The sequence below is a fragment of the Moschus berezovskii genome, chromosome 26 (assembly GCF_049115385.1).
Source record: "Moschus berezovskii isolate FMDL1 chromosome 26, NW_MosBer_1.0, whole genome shotgun sequence".
NCBI lineage: Eukaryota > Metazoa > Chordata > Mammalia > Artiodactyla > Moschidae > Moschus > Moschus berezovskii.
Window position 1 is genome coordinate 38610606 of NC_142485.1, and position 18399 is coordinate 38629004.

General features: G+C 46.9%; 2 protein-coding genes across 3 annotated transcripts; both read right to left on the bottom strand.

Annotated features, from left to right (window-relative positions):
- Positions 1-412: 412 nt before the first annotated feature.
- On the bottom strand, positions 413-2690 carry LOC129549195 (lingual antimicrobial peptide). Its single transcript, XM_088832753.1, has 2 exons — positions 2515-2690; positions 413-640 (listed from the first exon to the last, which is right to left on the bottom strand). The coding sequence occupies exons 1-2, from the start codon at positions 2570-2572 to the stop codon at positions 504-506; spliced, it is 195 nt and encodes a 64-aa protein (XP_088688879.1). The 5' UTR covers positions 2573-2690; the 3' UTR covers positions 413-503.
- An 8308-nt stretch (positions 2691-10998) lies between these two features.
- LOC148773773 (beta-defensin 103A-like) lies at positions 10999-12404 on the bottom strand. 2 transcript variants are annotated; one of them, XM_088832751.1, is made up of 3 exons: positions 12160-12404; positions 11891-12053; positions 10999-11238 (listed from the first exon to the last, which is right to left on the bottom strand). In XM_088832751.1, the coding sequence occupies exons 2-3, from the start codon at positions 11946-11948 to the stop codon at positions 11093-11095; spliced, it is 204 nt and encodes a 67-aa protein (XP_088688877.1). In that variant the 5' UTR covers positions 11949-12053; positions 12160-12404; the 3' UTR covers positions 10999-11092. The 2 variants fall into 2 exon arrangements, with proteins under 2 accessions (XP_088688877.1, XP_088688878.1); XM_088832752.1 differs by having other exon boundaries at positions 11891-12404.
- Between the last annotated feature and the right edge of the window lie 5995 nt (positions 12405-18399).

Genomic DNA, 18399 nt, shown 5'->3' on the forward strand with positions numbered 1-18399 from the left:
AGCCCCAAAGGGAATCAGAATGTATCCACGTGCGCAGGAGGCAGGAGTAAGAAGCACAAACCAAACAGAAGTGAGGCTGCAGGGGGACAGAGGAGAGGGTTGCCTCCTGGACCGGGGGCGGGGTTCCCACGGGGCTGGTGTTCTGGTGATTCTGGATCCCTGGGGTGCATGTTTGAGGGGAGACGCGGGGAAGGTCAGGGTGCCCTGGGCCGGGAAGCAGGAAGAACAGCAGACAGAGGGGCTGGGGAAGGTCAGGGGGCCGCACACCTGGGAGCACAGGGCACCCCAGCATGATTCCCTGATGGTTCGCATGGGGAGCTCAGAGAGCATCCTCAGGGGTTTCGGAATACGCCCGGGATCAGGCACCACACAACAACCTCAGTGACCAGTGGGCAAGATTCTTTAACTTTGAACAAAATTTATTCTGGTTTAAATTTTAGACGCTCAGTCGGAGGGCGCAGTTTCTGACTCCGCATCGGTCCCAGCCACGCCTTTGCCTTCTTTTACCTCCTTCTGCAACATTTTACTGGGGTCCCAAGACAAGTGCCAATCTGTCTCATGTTTCCAGGGCACTTGATCGGCACACAGATGCCTTTATTCCTACGGCAGCTTTGAGGATTTCTTACTTGTTGAGTAAATCCTAAAAAGAGAACGAAGAGGGAAAAAAACGTGTGAGCAGGAAAGCGGCATCTCGAGAAGGCCAGCTGTGTCCCCTCTGAGTGAGGCCCTGGGGCTTTCTGTGCTGAGATGCGGACACCGCCTCGTGACAACAGGATGTGAGTCCAGGACACCGTGGACCCGCTTCCGGACATACGTTAACCCTGCCCAGGCCCTGGTGGACCCTCACATTTCCAGAACCAGAGGCTGAGGGACTGGGGCGTGAGGAGCACGGTTATGTGCAGGGTCAGCTCCACCACGAGGGCACAGACAGGGAAGCGCTGCGACATCCACCTTCCCTCCAGGAGTCGGAAGCGGCCCGCGGGCGCCTATTTTCACCATTTAGTTTTCTGACTCATGGAGGCAGTCAAGTAGTGGAGCTGCGATAGGAGGAAAAGATGCAGCTGAAAGTGTAAGAACTATTTAAAGAGAAAAGCTTTTGAACTGTGGTGTTGGAGAAGACTCTTGAGAGTCCCTTGGACTGCAAGGAGATCCAACCAGTCCATTCTAAAGGAGATCAGTTCTGGGTGTTCATTGGAAGGACTGATGCTAAAGCTGAAACTCCAGTACTTTGGCCACCTCATGCGATGAGTTGACTCACTGGAAAAGACTCTGATGCTGGGAGGGATTGGGGGTGGGAGGAGACGGGGACGACAGAGAATGAGATGGCTGGATGGCATCACCGACTCGATGGAGGTGGGTTTTAGTGAACTCTGGGAGCTGGTGATGGACAGGGAAGCCTGGCATGCTGTGATTCATGGGGTCGCAAAGAGTCGGACACGACTGAGCGACTGAACTGAACTGAACTGAACTGAACTCTCAAAGTAACTTACAACTGACAGTGACAATGCTTCGGAAAAAAAGTTCTGTATCATTGTCTCTACTGAGTCAGAACGCTCTCAGCACTGGTGCGAGTCAGCCCCTCTCCTCCTGCCTTTGTGGTTTCCTCCCGACCAGCTCCTTTCCGTCCTCCTCACACGCCTTTTTCCTCTCGACCACAAGGCACCTCTGGTCCCTCTCTAGTCCCTGCCGCAGGATTGAACCCGGGCCCCAGGCCCTGAGAGGCCATCCTCCTCACACCCCTGTCCTCTCCCCCTGCCACTATGCTAAGAGCTGGGTTACAGTCATAAACAACACTGATCAGACAAGGGCTTTTCCACTTGATTTTGACATCTAATCAGTTGTCTCAGGTCTCAGTCTCCGCATCCTCTCTCTCCCTCCCTCCCTCCCTGCCTCCCTTCTTTCTTCCTACATATTTTCATCCTATTTCCGGAAATATCAAGGGTAAAATGAAAATTAGACATCCGATGCTAGACACTGCCTTGGATATGCTGCCTCCCAGCTGTGGAGTGAGGGTCGCATCGTCAGGGATGCATCCTGGAGGACCTTCCTGCTGAGAAGACTCAGCACAGAGCGTCCCAAGGGCAGCTCCCAAAGCCCAGGCTCAGCCTGACTCTCCTCTGGACTTCTCTGGTTGCCCAGAGCTGCCACCCTTCAAATAGAAAGGTTTATGAAGCCACATTCTGCGCTTCTGTCATGGGACAAAGTCAAATTTCTTGCTTTAATGAAAAATAAAAGGAGAGTCACTTAACAGAGGCATCTTCTGTTTCCTCTTCATGGAACCAATGAGGAGACAGGCTCAGAAGCTTTTACTCGCTAGAGTGGCTTAGACACAGCCAGGAATTTTGCAGGGCGGTTCTCAGAACCCCCTCACTACTAAGGACTCAGCTCTGGCTTCCCAGAGGTATCAAATATGGTGGGTTTAGTCTGACCACGTATAGATGAGGGTAGCAGGACAGAAGGAGGTAGAAACAGGAGAGAGAGCCCGCGGCTCCCCCGGGGCTCCCATGAGCTCACCTGACGCAGCAGACAGGACCACGAAGAGGAGCGCGAGGAGCAGGTGATGGAGCCTCATACTGGCCTCCCGAGCTCTGCGGCTGACGCTGGAGAAGAGGCTCCGCTTGCCGCTTTATAAAGGTCCCAGGTTCCGGGAGGAATTCCATGCTGGCTGTGGATTTGGTTATTATGAACTGGTTAACTGAGCCTCTTCCTTGTGTGTCATGGGAGTGGCCTTTATAGCACAAAGCAGGGTCAGTCACTCTTATGCTAATGAGGCTGTGGAAAACCCCAGAAAAAGCTTTCCTGCTGCCCTTGTGATCAGAAGCTTTTTCCTGGATGGGCAGGGGTGTGGCAAGGGGCACAGACTTGCCTGTCTCCCCTGGCGGGGGCACAGACTTCTTGCTGAACCTTTGTTTATACACTCCCCAGCCCCACTCTCGCCACTCTAGGACTTTGAATATGCCCACTGTTTTCCTGTGCAGAAGAAAATGGCAACCCACTCCAGTACTCCTGCCTGGAAAATTCCATGGATGGAGGACCCTCGTGGGCTACAGTCCATGGGGTTGCAGAGAGTCACACATGACTGAGCGACTTCACTTTCTTTATTTCTATAGTTCGTTTTGGAGAAGGAAATGGCAACTCCAGTGTTCTTGCTTGGAGAGTGCCACGGACTGAGGGGCCTCATGGGCTGCAGTCTATGGGGTTGCAGAGAGTCAGACACGACTAAGCAACTAACACATACACTGTTTCCCTGAGAGGCTACTTCAGGCCCAAACAGGGACTATCTCGTTTAGAGGCAGTTTCATTCCCTGGGCAAACCTGATGACTCCCAGCATCTGCAGAGACAGCCACACTCTTTCTGGCCCCTGGGGGGCTGAGGGAAGAGACCCAGTGGTCCCGACCCGCTCCCCAAGCCAGCTAGCCTGTTACGGGGTGGCAGCAACAGATGCCGCCAAAATCTTGGCTTTCTCTGCCCACCAGAGCCAAATAAAAATCGCAGAGACAGAGTTTGGAGGAAACAGAAAGATGGCTTTAACCCTTAAGTCGGCAGAAGGGAGAACACAGTAGGCTCCTGCCTCAAGGAGCCTGTCTCCCCTCCATCGGGAATCCAGGGGATCATACAGTCGGGGCTCACAGTCAGGGGTTGGAGATATGGGACAAAAGGTGTAGGGGTCCTGCATTCTCTCTTTTTGCACTGTTTGGAAACAGTCGATAGGCCAGTGTCAGGTAGCTGGGTATTGGGGTCTGGCAGTTGGTCCCGGTAGTTGGGTCCATTGTCCTTTGGAGATTTCCTGGTGACTTTCTTCCTGTAATACAAAATGGGGAAAGCAAACTCCGAGGGGGTGGCTTCCAAAGAGAGTGCACCATAAAGCTAAGCATCAACATGAGGTAACATAGAGCAAAGAGTGGGAAAAACAAACTACAAGGGGAGGTTTATGATGCGATAAAGTTAAGTATCAGGATGTGGCTAGAATAAGTTAAAGGATAATAGATACAGAATGTGACTCCTGCGGAAATGGAGGGCCATAGGTGTCAGGTGTAGTTTGCATAATAGGTTCAGTTCAGTCACTCAGTCGTGTCCGACTCTTTGCAACCCCATGAATTGCAGCACTCCAGGCCTCCCCGTCCATCACCAACTCCCGGAGTTCACCCAACCTCATGTCCATTGAGTTGGTGATGCCATCCAGCCATCTCACCCTCTGTCGTCCCCTTCTCCTCCTGCCCCCAATCCCTCCCAGCATCAGGGTCTTTTCCAATGAGTCAACTCTTCGCATGAGATGGCCAAAGTATTGGAGTTTCAGCTTTAGCATCAGTCCTTCCAATGAACACCCAGGACTGATCTCCTTTAGGTTGGACTGATTGGACCTCCTTGCAGTCCAAGGGACTCTCAAGGTTAGTTTTCTGCAAAGAAGAAACTTGGTTATCAATGCAGACTGTATGTTAGGAACAGTTAAAGTGGAGAAAGACATAAAAGAGAAAAAAGAAAGAGAAAGGAAAAAAAAAACTTTTCTTAATTCACTGCAACACAATCACACACCAGTGTCATAAAATAGTAGGACATGTGATGGGCAGATGGGTGCTCTCTTTCATCAGAGACAGAGTGGGAGGATGCTGCTGCCACTGAACGCATCTCCCCAGCCTAGTGTCACAAAGCAGGCCCAGCAGTGGGGACCCCTTCACTAGGTTAAGGGGGACTTCCATCACTAAGTAACATCCCCCACTTAGTAACATCCATCCATCTCAGTGTTGGAGAGACACTGACCTGGCTTTTCAGAAATGCTAAAGCTCAGGATGGAACTTGCCATGCAGCTCCGAGTAGAACTCCAAGCCCTTTAGAAATGTGGGTACCCAGGGAGGCCTCGTCCTGAAGGAGCCCCCAGAACTTCAGTCCTGTTCAGGCCCCCCGCTGTGGCTCAGCGTCTCACATCTGAGGCTCGGCAAAGCCGTGGAGGCTGCCTCGAGCAGACAGAGTCCCTGGCTGGAACCCAGGGATAGAATTTTTCTGATGGAAAATAAGTCGTCTTGATCATGATTCCTTCTGCTTTAGCTTTAAATGATATTTGAGAGAGGTAGACATCGTCTGCTGCTGCTGCTAAGTCACTTCAGTTGTGTCCGACTCTGTGTGACCCCACAGACGGAAGCCCACCAGGCTCCCCTGTCCTTGGGATTCTCCAGGCAAGAACACTGGAGTGGGTTGCCATTTCCTTCTCCAATGTTGAAAGTGAAAAGTGAAAGTGAGGTCACTCAGTCGTGTCCGACCCTTAGCGACCCCACAGACTGCAGCCTGCCAGGCTCCTCCATCCATGGGATTTTCTAGGCAAGAGTACTGGAGTGGCTTGCCATTTACATTATATATATGTATGTATCTATTTACTTATGGACCTTGCAGGCATAATCTATAATACAGGGTCAATTTAGACACACGCTATAATACCACACTGGAGAAAGAAGTGAGACTGAATCATTGTCTACTGTGTCTCTTCGTTGAAAATGCTGTTTTTCAGGGAACTCTGCTTACTGTTATGTGACAGCTTGGACGGGAAGGGAGTTTGGGGGAGAATGGATACATGTACATGCATGGCTGAGTCTCTTTGCTGTCCACCTGGAACTATCACAACATTATTAATCAGCTATACTCCAATTCGGGCTTCCCTGGTGGCTCAGAGGTTAAAACTTCTGCCTCCAATGCGGGAGACCCGGGTTCGATCCCTGGGTTGGGAAGATCCCCTGGAGAAGGAAACGGTAACCCACTCCAGTATTCTTGCCTGGAGAATCCCATGGATGGAGAAGCCTGGTAGGCTACAGTCCATGGGGTCGCATAGAGTCGGACACGACTGAGCGATGGAACGAACGAATACTCCAATTCAAAGTTTTTCTAAAAAGTAATTTTTAAAAATGCTGTTTTACGGGACTTCCTTGATGGTCCAGTGGGTAAGACTGTACTCCCAAGGCATAGCAGTTCAGGGAACTAGATCCCACATGCCACAACTACAACCTGGTGCAGCCTAAATAAATAAACAAAATAAAAATTGATGTGTCTTAATGATCTATGGTTTGCAGCACAGCAGATTTTGTTTTTCTTTTAAGAAAGCTGATGATACAGTTTTATGTGCAGGGCCAGGCATGACTTTTCATAGAAGGGAGTTTCCAAAAGGCTGGTCAGGGTGCCATGATGAGTTTCAAGGGATTTTCTTGCCATGGTTCCTCACTAGTGGAACACGGCCCTTGTCAGGAATTCCTCAGTTGCAGTGGCTTATTTTTCCTTGGCAAGCTCTAAAGATGACTCCTTTGCAGCTATGTTAATCCTGGAGATAGCGCCCAGGGGCATCTTTGTCCATCAAGAAGGGTCCTGTTGCTTCAGCAAGGAGGTCACACACCCAAGAAACCATTGGGTGGCTCACCAGAAACCAGAGATGAGTTCATATAGGATAGAGGGAAGGGTTAATTTTAGGTCAAGTCTAAATGAATTATTAGTTTTCACAGGTTCAAAGCAAACAAGGCCATGTGGATCGTGGTTGCTTCATGCCTGGGCTGAGAGATAACTTGGGGTTTCATTCTTTAAAAGGAAGATAAATGTTGTGTCTCCAAACCTTTAACCTGTGAGTAGGAAATTGAGGCAGTCTTTCTGGCAAAGCGCCTCAGTTCCTCAGGCAAGAAGGGATGTCCCAGTCCTACAGATAAGGTTTTGAAGAGCAAAACCCTTCACATCTACAACCCCACAAACAGCTGCTCTCAGCATGCAGCCCTGGGTGTTAATGGCAGAAGCCGTTGTCCCCAGTTCCCTTCTCCTGTGGATGGGGCGGGCACCACAGCTTCTGACAGTCATGCGGGGACCTGTCCTCAGAAGGAGACCAGGGCTCGGTCTAATGCTGTGGCCCCCCACTGACACTTTTAGTAGCTTTTTCTTTGAACTTGTCCCACAATTATATTTTGCAATGAGCCTTGCTCAGTAGCTGGCCACTTTTATTCAAATTATCTCTTTGAATTCCCCTAAACAAACCCGCCAGGTAGGTATGACCCAAGTTTTATACAAGATGGTCCCAAGGACCAGAAAGCCATGTCTGAGGCCACAGGCAAAACTGACTTAAAAAGTCAATTAAAAAAAAAAGTCAATTAAAATTGGCTGCAAATCCAACAAAAAGATGTGTCCAAGGCCGCAGTCTACTAAGTGGAAGTAGTGTAACTTGGAACAAAATCAACCTCTCTTCAAACGTTCCTGCCTGCCTCCTGCAGTCGCCACAGTGTCCTGAGAACTTTACCAGGGCATCCTCCTGTAACGTGAAAGCTGGAACAGCGCTGTCAAAAGCCAGCTGTCGGTGCTAATGAGACCGGAAGTGGGAGGGCACAACCTCTAACAGAATGACAGGGCCTTCCCTGGTGGTCCAGGTGTTAGGAATCTGCCTTGCAACGCAGGGGATGTGGGTTCAGTCCCTGGCCTGGGAACTAGGATTCCACACGGAAGACAGAAAGTGAGGTCGCTCAGTCGTGTCCGACTCCTTGCGACCCCACGGACCTTGGCCCACCAGGCTCCTCCGTCCATGGAATTTTCCAGGCAAGAATACTGGAGCGGGTTGCCATTTCCTTCTCCACAGGCCGTGGGACAACTAAGCCAGTGTGCTGAAATGAATTTCCTGCATACTGCAACTAACACCTGAAGTAAATACATTTTTTTAATCCCTTTGTCACACGGCAGCTAGGTGACACACCCAGAGGCGCCGTGACAGTTCCAAGGCTGACCATAAAGGTCCAAAAGTGGGTGCTGGCGCAGTTCCTGGAAATCCCCACCCTTTCCGGAAAATGGCTGGAATACTCCTCCCTCTCATTAGCCTATGAAAGGACCCACCGCTATAAACACTGACGGCCCCATACCCTCCTGCTGCGCTTGCCTTCCAAGATGGCCCACGCTCTCAGTGTAGCGTGTTTCCTCCCTGGATCGACCTTCCTTCACTTCACTGTGACTCGCTCTTGAATCCCTGCCTGTGCGAAGCCGAGTACCCACACTTGGCGGCCATCCTAGGGACTCGGACGTGACCTGGGATGTGACCATCCTCTCTCAGCCGGGTCTCTTTCCCGCAACACTGCTGCCATCCCCTCCAGCCGCAGAGATCACTGGAGCGTTGAAAGAGCACCGTCTTTTCAGTTTGTTCCTTGTTTCCTTTGCTGTGCAGAAGCTTTTCAGTTTGATGGATCCTACCATTTGTTTTTGTGTCTTGTGCTTTTGGTGTCAAGCTCAAAACCATCCTTGTGGAGACCCATGCCAAAGAACTTTTCTCTTATGCTTTCTTTTAGGAGTTTTGTGGTTTCAGGAGTTTTGTGGTTTTTGTAAACCTTTAATCCATCTTGGGTTGACTTTTGTGTATGGTATAAGAGATCTTAGTTGCTCAACCAGGGATGTAACCTGTGCTTCCTGCACTGAAAGCTTGGAATCTTAAACAGTGGATTATCAGGGAAATTCCAATTGTAACTGCTAATTTGTCTGTTTCTCCGATTATTCCTGTAAGTTTTCTTTAAGAATTTTAAAATTCCTTTGTTAAGTATTAATACGTATTCTTGACAAATTAAATATTTTATCATTAGGATAAATATCCCTCTCTATATCTGGTCCTTGTCCTAAAAGTTACTTGATTGTGTGCTGTGCTTAGTCACTCAGTCATGTCTGACCCTTTGTGATCCCATAGACTGTAGCCTGCCAGGCTTCTCTGTCCATGGGGATTCTCCAGGCAGAAACAGTGGAGTGGGTTGCCATGCCCTCCTCCAGGACATCTTCCCAAACCAGGGATGAAACCCAGGTCTCCTGCATTGCAGGTGCATTCTTTACCATCTGAGCCACCAGGAAGCCTGTCAATTAGCCAATACAGCCTACATGTTTTCTTTAAATTAATGTTTCTATAGCGTATCTGTTGGCTCAACAGTAAAAAATATGCCCGAGATGCAGGAGATGCAGAGACATGGTTTTGATCCCTGGGTCGGGGAGATTGCCCAGAGGAGGACATGGCAACACACTCCAGTAATCTTGACTGGATGATTCCATGGAGGTCTCAAGAGTGTTGGACATGACTGAGGGTCTAAACAATGACAACAGCATATCTGTTTCCATCCTTTCATTTTAAAATCATTTGCCTTTATATTTGATATCTCAAGTGGGTTTTTTATAGATAATTTATATCTGATTCTTAATTTTGTTGTTGTTTTTTTTTTTACTGAAATGATCATCCCTTTCCTTAAGATAGTGTCCAGAATCTTAGCATCATACTTTATCCCATCAAGCTGAACCAAAATTCCATCTAGTATCATAGACTTCATTTTTTAGAGCAGTTTTAGAATTGAATGAAAAGCACAGAGGTTTTAGGCAGGCTACATATACAGGCTAGGCATAGGCAGGCTAGAGTCTATGGGGTCACAAAAGGTCAGCAGCTCCACAGTCCATCGAGTGGCAATGAGTCGTACACAACTGAAGCGAATTGGCACACAGGCACACACCCCTGATCCTGACGCCCGTTGCTGGTTTTCTGTCCAGAAGTGAAGATGTCTGCCCTCTCTGAATTTTGACCCCACTCTATTCGACTCAGAATTGTTGGTCTGTTTGGGTTCTTGTTCCCTATGCTTTAGGCCTGGAAATCTGTAGAGGCTGGAGATGTCATAAGTCTCACTTCACTTATTTTCTTTTCTTTTTTTAAAAATGGTTATTCACATAGCATTTAATTAGCTAATTCATTAATTTGGCTGCCTTGGACCTTAATCATGGCAGGCAGGATCTTAGCTGCGGCATGTGGGATCTAGTTCCCTGACCAGGGGTGGAGCCCAGGCCTTCTGCATTGGGAGCACAGAATCGCAGCCACCAGACCACCAGGGAAGTCCTTCACCTCACTTGTTTTCTTTTCTCCTCAATTATGGTCCTGTACTGCTTGTGCCAGAGTCTGAATCAGTAGTTTCACAGGTTTTGCCTGGTTCCTTTGCTGTGTATTGTAGGAGGGCAGTATACAGTCCCATCATAGTCCATTTTTTTTTAATGTTGAATTGTGGGGTCCAGGCTCTTATCTTTGAGTGTGTGCCCTTTCTTCCTGAGAACTCAGTTCCTTGACTGGAGCCTCAAGTTGGGGGTGATGGGCCTGCAACCACATTTGCTGGAATCATTCTGTATCAACCTCCAGAGACTACTAAATAGTTACAACGCAACGCCTCCAAGGCCTTGGAATGTACTTCAACTCACTAAAAGGACGACATGGCAACCCACTCCAGTATTCTTGCCTGAAGAATCCTATGGACAGAGGAGCCTGGTGGGCCCCAGTCCACTGGGTCACGATAAACACTTGAACAGCTTTTGTTTCAAAATACTTGGGCCAGGAGTGATTAAGTGATGAAGTGCCCTTCAAAATCCTGCAACCAAATATGGAGATTGGAAATATGCAAATATAGTGAATGTAAAAATCAAACAGGACTCATATTTGTTTGGGAAACCAGCTGTGTTTTTAAGAAGGAGGTAGAATTTGAGGTGCCCCTGAGAGATGGGTTTGGAAACATAGCCGGAGGAGAGATTTCATCCAGGGCTGAGGTCAGTCAGAACAGAAGCAAGAGAGAGAGGAAAACTGAGGGCAAGGGCAAGGAGGAGCCAGGTTCTCCGTGTCTCTGAGCTGTAAAGTGCTCAGAAGGACCTGAGAAGACCCTCAGGGATGCCCTGAAGTTTCAGAGATGGATTTGGTCGGGAGATGCTATGACAGATGGACAGACTGCGAAGCTCAGATGGGTGACAGAAGGCAACGGAAGTGTTTCAGAAAGAACAAGCGGTCCAGTGTCATTGGGTGGTGAAAGTTGTGAAAGAGGAATAAAATCTGACAATTTTTGTAACATCAGTTGAGACCCTCTTGTGACTTCCTCTAGTGGTTATACTTTATGTGAATTAAAGGTGAGTCATTAACACTTTCTAAGTTGCCTGTTTGGTAACAACTAGCACAATAAACAGAATGTTAAAAAAATAATAATGATAATAATCAAGCTTCTAAGTTTTTGTAAAAAGTCTTTAATTTGATTTGGCTTCTGGAGTCTTCAAGGAGGCATTTTCACGCTTTGCGACATTCTCCTCGTGTTTCTGGATTTTTCATTTCTTCTTCCGGCAGCATTTTCGGCCACTCAGGGAACAGCGGCCTATCTGTTCCTCCTTTGGAAGGCAGCCAATCAGAGCACACCGGCCGCTTCTTATTTTGCAATAATACTTTTGTAACCCGCTTATGATGCCGCCATTGCCTGCAGTAAAGAAACGGAGCACACGGGAAAGTTTTAGGAAGGCCGTGGTAAAAGTCCAAGGCTTTTGGAATCCCTCTAATAAGTTATCTGTTGCCATTTTTTATTCTTTTATGTCTTTTTCCTTTTTCTTTACCATCTGGAGTAAAGAAGAATGTGGGGCTAGCTACTGACAATGTGTCTGTGGGTTCGGCTCAGCTGAAAAAGTGGCATGACCATGTCAGCCCCCTTGTGAACTGACACCTGGGAGGCAGGGGCCACAATAGTCCCCTGGGCCCTTAAGAGGCCGAAAGACTACCTCCAACCACTAAGCTAATAAAAGGGAATCTGTGCTTCTGTCCTCAGATTGAGTTCATTTTTCCTGTTGGTATTAAAGATTTACGTCACTATCTTCCTGTCTCATGAACAGGTATAACAATCCTCCTATGGAGGGATGGTTTGTAAGCTGATTAGTCTCTTAAGAGTGAATCAGAAGGGCTGGAGACCCGGCTTTGAGGTTCTCGATGGTCTTTGTCAAGAAAAACAAAAACTGGTAAAGTCTAGTTCCCAGACAATAAATCTACTTTATCTAAAATTCCCAAATGAATGGAGAAGGCTGACTCTGAATGACAAATTCTAAATCCATTCAACCCTCTCATTTCCCAGCGCATCTTACCTGGAACAGGCAGCAAGAACAAGAAGAGCAACGCAAAGAGAAGGTGGCAGACCCTCATGGCTGGCTGGCTTCCCAGCTGAGACTGGACAGGACGGTGTGCTCGCTCACTTTATAAAGGCTCCAGGTCCGCAGCCATAGGGAGAAGCATTCAGCAACTGCAATTCTTGTAATATTACAGTGATGACAATATGACGTATTACCCGATGCTTCATGCCAAGGTTCCTTACAAAGCAGACCACGCCCATTCCCCCCAGGAGTTAATTACAAACCTCAGAGCTTGATGTGAGCACAGGGCTGTTCTGATGCCTCTGAGCTCTGGGTGCTCATGTAGGGCTGGCTCATGTCTGGCTGTCTGAGATGGGAAAGACCTGCCCACTCCTGGATGCAGTCCTGGGGTGTGTAGCTGGGAGCTCACCTGTGCCCACTGTGGTCCTTCTAAGCTTTTGCCTTCTTCCTAAAGTCCTGAGAGAGCCTGAGCCCCATCAGTCCAGTCCAAGGCTGGTATATTCAGAATCTAGGTGTAAACTAGGGCTGGGTCATGCCCTGAGCCTGCACGGATACGCCCAAAATGGGATCAGCTTTTAAGTAGTGTGGGAAGGGAGGGAAAGTGGGCTGCATTCCAGAGACCCTGCCCTGTGTCCTTGGCCTGTGATGGAGTGTGGCATTTCAGGTCAAACACAGCTTACACTTCACTGCATTCTGAAAACCACCAAATTTGTGAGTCAGGAAGGTGCCTCATTTTCCCTCATCAGAGACAGATGGATGATGTAATTTACAGGCTGGTGTTTCCTCACTGACGGTGTCACTCTCTCTACAAAAGAGGGGCTTCGGAAGATATATTTACGACACCCGGTTACAGCTGGCTCTTGACATACAAGGACATCGAGGATCGGGGATTTCCACTAGATACAGATTCAATGTTTAGGAAGCCAACTGCCTTTTAAAAAAATTATTAGGCTTAATTAAATGTTATGGAATCTAACAAGGGGGTTATTCTTGAGAGGTTATTTTCTTGGAAGCTGAAGTCCCCATGGCGGTGGTTGGCTATTACTTTGTGTGAAAGCAGTTGTAATGGATCAACCAGGGTTCTGGGGTGAAAAGTACCATGGGCTTGGGGTAGGTGAGGGGATAGAAGGGTGAAATACAGAGGGGCCAGTTCTGCCTCTTTCTCTCAGGGAACTCCCATGTAGACTGACACAGAGCCAAGTAAACCATGGAGAGTGGATTTTAACACAGGGTCGTAATAGGGGTTCAAGCACAGGGCTATGGAAATGCAGAAGACATGTAGTTCATACAGAAAGGCAAGTTTGAATCAAAGATTTAAGAAGAATTTGGAGTTATAGACACATCATATCTTTAAAACCTAACTTTCCTCATCAGTTCAGAATGTGAGACAAAGTAGACATTTTTATTTTAATTAATTAATTGAAGTATAGTTGATGGACAATATTATATGTTACAGGTGTGCAGTATTGAGATTCATGCTTTTTAAACTATAATATATTGGCTGTACTCCCTGTGTTGTACAATATTTATTTGTAGCTTATTTTATACATAACAGTTTGTAGTTGTTACTCCCCTACCCCTATGTTGCCCTCTGCTCCTGCCTCACCACAGTGGTAGCCACTAGTCTGTTCCTTATATCTGTGAGTCTCCTCTGTTTTGTTGTTGTTATGTTTACTAGTTTGTTACATTTTTTAGATTCCATGTATACCCAATTTCATACATCATTTGTCTTTTTTTGTCTGACTTATCTCACTGAGCATAATATCGTCCAGTGCATTCGTGTTGCTGCAAAAAGCAAAGCTCCGTTATTTTTTATGACTGAGTAGTATTCCAGTATATACATATGCCGCATCTCCCTTGTCTATTGATGGACACTTAGGTTGCTTCCATGTCTTGGCTGTTGTAAATAATGTTACAATGAACATTGGGTACACATATCTTCTCAAATTAGTGTTTTCAGTTTTTTTAATATATACCCAGAAATGGAATTTCTGGGTCATATGGTATTTCTATTTTTAGTTTTTTGAGAAACCTCCATCCCATTTTCCATGGTGGCTGCACCAATTTGCAGTCCCAAATTCAGACAGGTTTAAATATGGAAGGAGGTAAGTGTGGGGCCGGTGGGCGCTCATACCTGGTCTCACATGAGATAAAAGAGAGGGTGGCTGGGGTGTTGTCGAGAATTAGAACCAGCTCTCAGCCCAGGCTCAGGGCTGGCATCACTGGAGCTCTGGTTACCTGCAATGATGTACTTTTCTTGGAGACCAGACCTCCACGTGAACCCTGAGTCTAACCTGTCCCTTCAAAGACAGGAGGCCTTTCTACAGCAACACGACTGTTTAATCAGAGGTTCTCTGGGAGTGGAAGCCACGTTTTCTTGTCAGCTAATTTGGAAGCTGGGTTCTGGGGAGTGGGCTATGGCTGTGGTACCTGCCCCACTCACAGAATGAATTTTGAGGAACATTTCTGTATATTAAGATGTTTATAAAAGTTGGGTGAAACTTTGTGTGGTGAAAATTCACCACAGAAAATTCACACAACAGAAGAGTGAGACTGTTCACTTCTCTACCCTGGGGAACCACTGCTGACTCTGGTTTGTCTCCTTTTTGTCTTACTGTACCGTTTTATGTGTCACAAATACTTCTGGCTTCTCAATTAATAGGTGCATATTTACTGCTGAATAATTAATACATACCTATGAGTCTGACATTGACAAGAACTGGGGCCATGCCTCAGGCCCAGGGCCTTCAGTCACTGGGCTCAGAGATGCAGACCCTCCCAACCCTTCTGCAGGACCCACTGGGTTTTTTCCTGGTGACTCTGAGCCTGCATTTTTTAAAATTTGATGTTGATTAGGTTGAAAGAGGAGAGACTTATTTTCTCTCAGGTCAGACTTCTCCTAATCTCCTCTAATCCTTTTTTGTTTTAAACTCTGTTTTTGAAATCTGGAGCAGAGTTTTGGTTGATCAAAGTTTTTGGTCCAACAGAAGCAGACTCACAGACTTAGAACAGACATATGGTTGCCAGGGGGAAGGATGGAGGAAGGATGGTGGGGGAGTTTGGGATGGACATGTACACACTGCTCTATATAAAATGGATAACCAAAAAGGTTCTACTGTATATCACAGAAACTCTGCTGTATGTTATGCAGCATAACATAATGTATGGATGGGAGGGGAGCTTGGGGGAGAATGAATACCTATATACGTATGACTGAGTCCCTTTACTGTCCACCTGAAATTATAACAACATGGTGAATCGACTATATTCCAATACAAAATTAAAAGTTTAATTAAAAAGAAAGTTTGGGGCCCAAGGGCAATAACATGTAATTCTCAATGCTATCGTTTATTATCTGGATTTACTTGAATAAGTTTCATAAACTCTTTGACCATCTGTACCTCAACAATAAAGTACAGAGAGTAATAAATATCCTGTTTAGTCCACAGGGAAAGCCCTATGAGTTAATGATATGAAATTGACTTGTAAACTGCAAATTACCACGTGGCCCCATTTATCACCCATGTGGCCCTGGGGAGGAATGACCAGTGAGAGCTGGTGAGCAATAGCAAGCCAGCTTAAAGACTGCGGCATGGGCTCCTCACAAGGGAGCTAGGACTTCCCTTCTTTATCTTAATACAGTCTAAGTGGGACTCGGCCACTCTCCTCTGCAGCCATTTAAAATTTATCATGACCACTGCTATTTAAGGTTTATCAGCAAGGATACGCATTAGCCCGGTTTTGCAAATGAAGAAACTAAGGTTCAGAGAGGTTGAGTGACTTTCCCTGGGCCACCCAGCTAGTTAATGGCAGTGTTGTAGGGAACTACATGCATTTCCCACGCACTCCTGCCTCCAGGCACCATGTAGATTTGCCAAAGGGAGACACTGGTAGAAAATGAGAAGGCAGGAACTGGTAAGAAGCCAAGGTAACCGTCTTCCTGTGCTTCTGAAGGCATCTCCTCTGTGCTTCCAGTTTCAGCCACAATGCTGCTTCATCCGAGGGCCTGGCTTTCATCAGGCAGGTTCACCACGACCCCAGCTTCTGTGGCGTGCTCCCTGTCCCAGGCTCTGGGAAGGTTACCTCCTTCCTCCCTCTGTCCCTCTGGTCCCAGGGATAGTAGTGTCTTTATGCTATTGCAAAAAATTTTTTTGGCTGCACCATGTGGCCTGTGGGATATTAGTTCCTGAATCAGGTACTGAACCCAGGCCCGGGGAAGTGAGAGCTGAGTCCTAAGCCCTGGACCACCAGAGACTCCCCTGCTGTTGAAATTATGAGGTGACTCACCATGCATTTATTTGATGTCTCCGCTCTACGATCACCGCTATAACCAATTGTCGATAGTAAACTTCTCCATTTTGAGGTCCTTATATTTACTTCAACTTCTCATGTGTTCTTCAGTTGTTGGATTTTGACTGTCTTCTAAAACCACAGGGCTTCCCTGGTGACTCAGATGGTAAAGAATCTGCCTGCAATTCGGGAGACCCAGGTTTGATCCTTGGGTCAGGAAGATCCCCTGGAGAAGGAAATGGCTACGCACTCCAGTATTCTTGCCTGGAGAATCCCATGGACAGAGGAGCCTGATGGGCTACAGTCCATAGAGTTGCAAAGAGTTGGATCAAAGTCATACTCTAAATCATAGCAATATTAAAGTTTTATTCAATCTTCCCCTTGTGGTGGCAATACTGTGTTATTGCCAGCTAGAATGACACTTGGCTACACTCTCCCTCCTATTTACTTTATCAGCATCTTAAGATTCAGCATCCAGCGGGAGCTTCAAGACAATAATATGGAGTTGCCAGTTGCTACTGACTTATTGTGGTCCTTTGTTAAAGCATCTCAGAATTGTGTGCTTCCTGTTGTGGGTGTGTATGTGAGGCAGTTTCTAGAATTCCAATTTATCACTGTTATTTTAACTTAATTATTTTTCTCCAGAAGAATCTAAGGAAGAAAACAGGAGAAACAAAACCTTTCCTTAACTATGTAACCATAGACTGCCTTTTGGGCTTCCCAGGTGGTGCAGTGGTAAAGAATCTGCCTGCCAATGCAAGAGATATAAGAGACTCGGGCTCAATCCCTGGGTCAGGAAGATTCCCCACTGAAGGAAATGGCAACCCACTCCAGTATTCTTGCCTGGGAAATCCCATGGACAGAGGAGCCTGGCGGACTACAGTCCATGGGGTCACGAAGAGTCGGACATGACTGAGAATGCAAGGACATTTACTACTGGAGGAGTGGCGAATTGCAGGTGCTCAGTCTGGGGCCCTCTATGGAGGTATTTAGTTCTGTTAGTAGATTTGGCCTCTGTGCAGGTTGAAAAATCAGCTTAGCACTTTGTCTCATCCCCCTGCTTTATGCATTAATATATTTGCCTGTCTCCCAAAGGCATCTGAACTGTTACTCCTGCTTTAAAACATATTGTCTTCCCTTCAAATTCACACCAGAGAACTACAGTTCGACATGGGGAAGTGGACCCAGCGAGAACAGGCTGTATCTCACACTACGTGACTGAGCTGTTAGTCTCCACCAAACCCCCTGGGTGTGGACTAGTACTTTATATCATCTTCAGACAGCAAGTATTCTTGGCATTCTTGCATATTCCAGGCATGAGTAAACATTGTTGACCCTCTAAGATTCCTGAAAATACTCTTGAACTGAGAACATTTTATTTGACATTTTGCTTCATCCACTGTACCAAAAAAAAAAAAAAAAGGAAATATCAATAGAAGGTGAAGGGAGGAAGTAAAAAGAAAAAACAAGTGTGGGAGTGAGAAATGCCTGGATCACCATGAGTCATGGACTCGTGATCTGATTGACGAGGCCGAGCAGAATCAGAGACACTGTTCTCCTCAGGAGCCAGGGCACACGGTGGGGAAACACAGGGCAAGTCAGGGAACAGTCAACTGTCTATTGTGGCCAGGTGGACAGCATGGGACAAGCCTGCCTTGATTTGGAAGACAACGGGACTATGACAAGAAGTCATGATGACGTAGGTCTAAGATATAACTTATCAAACGTGCTGAGGTCACCAACATCTACCTCCACACCCACCATGTCTGACCTTCATACAGCTATTCCCCACTCCTCTGAACGTGGACCACTGTAAGCTAGCCAGATCCACTGATTCCTTACCACTGCCTTGATGATGAACTATCTTCAGGATTTTACTCATGGGTCCAGCAGACACAGAGATACCTGTTAGCTTTGAGAAAGGGCAAATAAACTAACAAAGTGATTCCATGTCCATAGTCTGCATCAACTCTGCATAGAGAGCTCCTCTTAGGTGCTACTTGAGTCACAAGTCCAAATCCTCTCAAATTACCCTGACTTTGCTTCAAGTGAAAACTGTGTTAACTTGAAATTGCCTAAGAATATTACAAGAAGAAAAAATGAGAGCCATTGCATAGGGGAGAGAACCTCTCAGGACAGAAGAGGCAGAAGCTTGTTTTGTCTCCATTATCAAACTTCCCAAGAGTGGTCTATACCACTATATATTCCCTCAA

Coding starts and splice junctions, on each gene's coding strand:
- LOC129549195 (XM_088832753.1), bottom strand. CDS start 2,572: ATGAGGCTCCATCACCTGCTCCTCGCGCTCCTCTTCGTGGTCCTGTCT. Junction 641..2,514: donor GGTCCTGTCTGCTGCGTCAG/GTGAGCTCATGG, acceptor TTCTCTTTTTAG/GATTTACTCAACAAGTAAGA.
- LOC148773773 (XM_088832751.1), bottom strand. CDS start 11,948: ATGAGGGTCTGCCACCTTCTCTTTGCGTTGCTCTTCTTGTTCTTGCTG. Junction 11,239..11,890: donor GTTCTTGCTGCCTGTTCCAG/GTAAGATGCGCT, acceptor TCTTTACTGCAG/GCAATGGCGGCATCATAAGC.